The 4,853-nt window shown below is 39.9% G+C and overlaps 1 protein-coding gene across 1 annotated transcript in view; it reads right to left on the bottom strand.

The window, feature by feature from the left end:
* Positions 1-4,853, bottom strand: part of PRKDC (protein kinase, DNA-activated, catalytic polypeptide) — a 168,205-nt gene that overhangs the window by 116,478 nt on the left and 46,874 nt on the right. Inside the window, exons 24-25 of the mRNA XM_011970417.1 lie at positions 4,249-4,412; positions 2,745-2,897 (exon numbers count right to left, since the gene is read on the bottom strand). Coding sequence (XP_011825807.1) covers positions 2,745-2,897; positions 4,249-4,412 — 317 coding nt within the window. The remainder of the gene's footprint in view (positions 1-2,744; positions 2,898-4,248; positions 4,413-4,853) is intronic.

The following is a 4,853-nucleotide window of genomic DNA, read 5'->3' on the forward strand; positions in this document are numbered from 1 at the left end:
CTGTCCTATGCAGTTGAGATAAGGAATGAAATATGCCCTGGTCTCCAGCAATACCCTTAGGCTTACTAGGATTGGGAAATTCCAGCCTGGTAAATCCTAGTCAGACCAGTTGTCTGCTCTCGAACCCTGTTTCCTGTTAAGATGTTTATCAAGACAATGAGTGCACAGTGGGACGTAGGCCCTCATCAGTAATTCTAATTTTGCCTTGCCTTGTGACCTTTATTGCCCTTTGAAGCATGTGATCTTTGTGACCTACTCCCTGTTCGTACACCTCCTCCCCTTTTAAAATCCCTAATAAAAACTTGCTGGTTTAGCAGCTCCAGGTTGTCATCACAGTCCTACCAATATGTGATGTCACCCCCAGAGGCACAAGTGCATAATTTATCTCTTTGTACTCTTTATTTCTCAGACTGGCCGACCCTTAGGGAAAATAGAAAAGAACCTACGATGAAATATTGGGGGCTGGTTCCCCCAATATTCCTCTTAGTGATTTTCCATCCACTGACCCTGACCCTGCTCCTTGGCTATCAATCTCCCTGGTCAATAAGTATTTGGAGTACAGCCCAATCCCTCTTCAGCAGTGTAAAAGCCCACTGGAGTAGCCTCCCCTTTAATAGTTTTCCTTAACATCTTTAACGAATGTCAAAATTTTTTCTTTAACATGTTAGTCATTTGACCTAATATCATTTATTAAATGACCCATTTCCCACTTAAATGGCCCCCTACCATAGACACAATTTTCATATACACACTTTCTAGCACCTACCTCTCCCACTGAGCCATCTGTGCACTGGTTCAGCCTCTTATACTCCATAAGGCCCCTTTTTAACATTTGCTACACTAGACTCCCTCCAGTACACTACCCTTTCAAAATGTGTCTTGCTTATTAGGCTCAAGCAATTACTCTTTCAGATTATTTTTAAGTTCAAAAATAAAATTAATTCTGGATTTTTTTACTGAAATTACACCAGAGTTAATTGATTTAGGGAAATCTGACTTTTTTTTCAATAATGTCTAACTCAGGTACATAAGCTATTCATCTTCTATATTCATAAAATACATTTGCCTGGCACATTGAAGTTTATTCCTAGATATTTTTTTATGCTGTTATGAGCAAGATGTTATAGACATATTTTCCAAGTGGTCAATACTAATATATGAAATATATGAGAATAACATATGAAAACAGATAATGAGAATTATGTGTTTATAATTCATCAGCATTTTCCTTTATTAATTCTTAAAGTTCATCAGCTAATATGCTTACACTTGGGCCTTCCAGATTCGGAAACAATTAGAGTAATCTTTTCTCCTTCCTAATATTCCTTCTGTGATCTTCTTATCCTACAGTATTGAATAGAATCTCCCAAATAGTTAGTGGGGCTGATGTCCTAGCCTTACTGGCCTCCTGACAAGTGTCTTTTAATTGCCAAGTGCCAAGTGCTGGGGTAGATGCTGGAGAGGGAGCAAGGAATACCAGGCTCTGCCCATGCCCTCAGGGGACTCACAGACCTTGAGAGGTTAGGATGCTAAACATGGAAATAACTAACTCCAAGTAAAGCACTGACCACTCCCAGAAACAGGCCGTGCTCCCATGCTGGATGGAAGCGCAAGGGAGTGTCAGTACTTCACACAGAGGATGACCCGGCTGCAAGATTCAGGCAAACATTCTATCACATTAAACATCATGTGAAACTACTCCTATTTCATCAGGAGTTGCCAAATGCCTCCCAGGCTCCCATAGAGAGGTTCACTACTATGTTAAATCTACTTCTGTGGTAAGTTTCCAGTTTTCACTATGAACTCTATTTAATAACAGTGCATCTGAACATACTGCTGGACTATACCCACACATGTATACCGCAGAATTTTCCAACTGCATTATGAATGAGTTTTGCATTTCATTTTCCTTTTTACGTGTATACCCTGATATTCAGGTCATGCTAGACTCATAAAATGAACTGAGAAGATTTCTTACCTTTTTCTGCTTCATGGCAGCAGTGAAAGATTTGTCCATAAAGTCATAGTACAGGCCACTTGTCAGCCATGGTTAGTTCTCTCTCTCTTTTTTTTTTTTTTGTTTGAGAGTGAGTCTTGCTCTGTCTCCCAAGCTAGAGTGCAGTGGCGTGATCTCAGTGCACTGCAATCTCCACTTCCTGGGTTAAAGTGATTCTCATGCCTCAGCCTCTCGAGTAGCTGGCCACCACGCCTAGGTAAGTTTTGTATCTTTAGTAGAGACGGGGGTTTTACCATGTTGGCCAGGCTGGTCTTGAACTCCTGACCTCAGGTGATCCACTCACCTCGGCCCCCCAAAGTGCTGGGATTACAGGTATGAGCCACCACGCCCAGCCCATGGTTATTTCTCTCTTCTTCCCTCTGTGAAAGACTATGTTTGTCCATGAGAGGGATGACAGCTAATTCACCTTCAGATGCCTGGACTCTCAGTAACTTTTAACTACAACAGCGATTCCCAAACTCCGAGACACACTGAAAGTGGAGGGGAGAGCTTTTAGAAGTCCTGGGGCCCAGGTCATGCCCAGGTCACGCCCAAGACCAATTAAACCAGAGCACCTGGGGTAGCAGCCAGGGAGCAGTATCATTCTTAACGATCTCCAGGTAATTCCACTGCTCTGTTGACTACTGAATTAGACAAACCAAACTTTTTAACGTTTCAGTTTAAAAAGTTTCAGGTAAAGTTTCGGTTAAAGTTTCAGTTACAAATGTTTCAGATTCAAAGCCCTCACCTGATCAACATCACACGCAAGTCGAAGCAGCACAGGAAACGTCCGCTTATAGAGCTGGTACATGGGTGGGGCTCCCTGTCCCCCTTCTGGCATCTGCGTGGCTTTGCCCAACATAAACATAACCATGCTATGTAAAAGTTCACAGGCTGCAACCTAAAACAGACCAGGAGGTCAGCAACGTCTAAGTTATCACGTTGAAGACGAGAGAATATGTGAAATGTCACTCAATTTAGCCCTTTAAGAAGAAAAATTTCATTGCACATAACTATCACGTAACCCAAATATAAATTAACTGGAATTAGCATTTCTTGCTGTATAAAACTAATGATTCTGTTCACTTTGTTTTTTATCCAAGAGCAAAAATTAAAATTTAAAGCTTTAGAAACTGACACCAATACATTCTTGAGAAGTATATTTCACTGTGGCCATATTAAAGAACTGTATAACTTTGCTTCATCTGTTAGCACATTTTCAACTATCACTTTTAGTAAAAATATTTTTTGAAGCACTATAGAAAATTTACAAATTAATACATGCATACCTCATTTTATGAGGCTTTGGACACAATGTGTTTTTTAACAAATTGAAAGTCTGGGGCAACCGCGCATTGAAAAATTCTATTGGCTCAATTCTTCCAACAGCATGTGCTCACTTTGTTAGCATTTTTAAGCAATAAAGCATTTTAAAGTATGTATATAACGTTCTAATTCTATTACACATTAAACAGACCACAGTAGAGTGTAAACGTAACTTTTACATGTACTGAAAAACCAAAAAACTAGTGTGATTTGCTACACTGAAATGTTAACTTTATTGCTGTGGTCTGGAGCTGAACCTGCAGTATCACCAACATATGCCTGTATGAAAATTTGAGATTATCTGTTTCTAAACTCCCAGAGTTAAGGGGATAAGCAAGCAGAGACGAAATATCACTCTAAATGCCCTTTATATTGCATTTTATATAAAGAAAAGCTTTTGGTATATTAACGTTTTGAAAGGCATTTTTTTTTTTTTTCCTGAGATGGAGTCTCACTCTGTCGCCCAGGCTGGAATCCAGCGGTGTAATCTTGGCTCGCTGCAACCACTGCCTCCCAGGTTCAAACGATTCTCCTGCCTCAGCCTCCCGAGTAGCTGAGACTACACTCACGCGCCAGCACACCTAATTTTTGTATTTTTAGTAAAGATCAGGTTTTACCATGTTGGCCAGACTGCTCTCAAACTTCTGACCTCCAGTGATCTGCCCGCCTCGGCCTCCCAAAGTGCTGGGATTACAGGCATGAGTCACCACACTAAGCCCAATTATCTATTAAGACGATTTATGTTTAACTTCCATTTCTCAATGATACTGACTTCTAATAAGTAAGTAGTTTTCTAATTACTGTATTACAGAAAATACAAAATTACTAATATTGGAATGGCTGAAATGTGTTCTCCATATCCTAACCAATATGTATTTTCAAAGCAATAGGCTCTAAATAATGGGTGAAATAAAAAATAGAAGTACTTTAGTTTGTCTGTCACTGGCTGTGAGCGCTAATTCTGTGACTCGAGGCAGGAACACGTCCAGGAAAATGACAGGTTTCATCTCTCTAAAGGGCACTGCAAAGCTCAGCCGCTTCTCTCTGTCCCAGGCCACATAGCTCTTCATCATCTCATCAGAGGAAGCGACTGTTAGAAAAGATTTAAAAAGAACAAAACATTTTTTTCTTTTTATTACTGTCAGAATTATTCACAAATCAAAACATTTCTAATGCCACCAGTTCTACATTCTATTAAAGTGAAGCACTTCATTCACCTTTCCCTATTCTTTTGCCTCAGATATGTAATTACATAAGAAATCACTCGATTTAATTTAAAGCAAAATTACTTTTAAACAAGCCTAATAGTCTCGAATGTTTAACATCCAAATTCAGTTAGTTACTTATTCTGTGGAAGAAAGTCAATGAACAAAATTTTTACTTTAAAAACAAAAATCTCGGCCTGGCGCGGTGGCTCATGCCTGTAATCCCAGCATTTTGGGAGACCGAGGCGGGCAGATCACCTGAGGTCGGGAGTTCGAGACCAGCCTGATCAACATGGAAAAACCCTGTCTCTACTAAAAATACAAAA

The sequence above is a fragment of the Mandrillus leucophaeus genome, unplaced genomic scaffold (genome assembly GCF_000951045.1).
Source record: "Mandrillus leucophaeus isolate KB7577 unplaced genomic scaffold, Mleu.le_1.0 Scaffold1205, whole genome shotgun sequence".
Classification (NCBI taxonomy): domain Eukaryota; kingdom Metazoa; phylum Chordata; class Mammalia; order Primates; family Cercopithecidae; genus Mandrillus; species Mandrillus leucophaeus.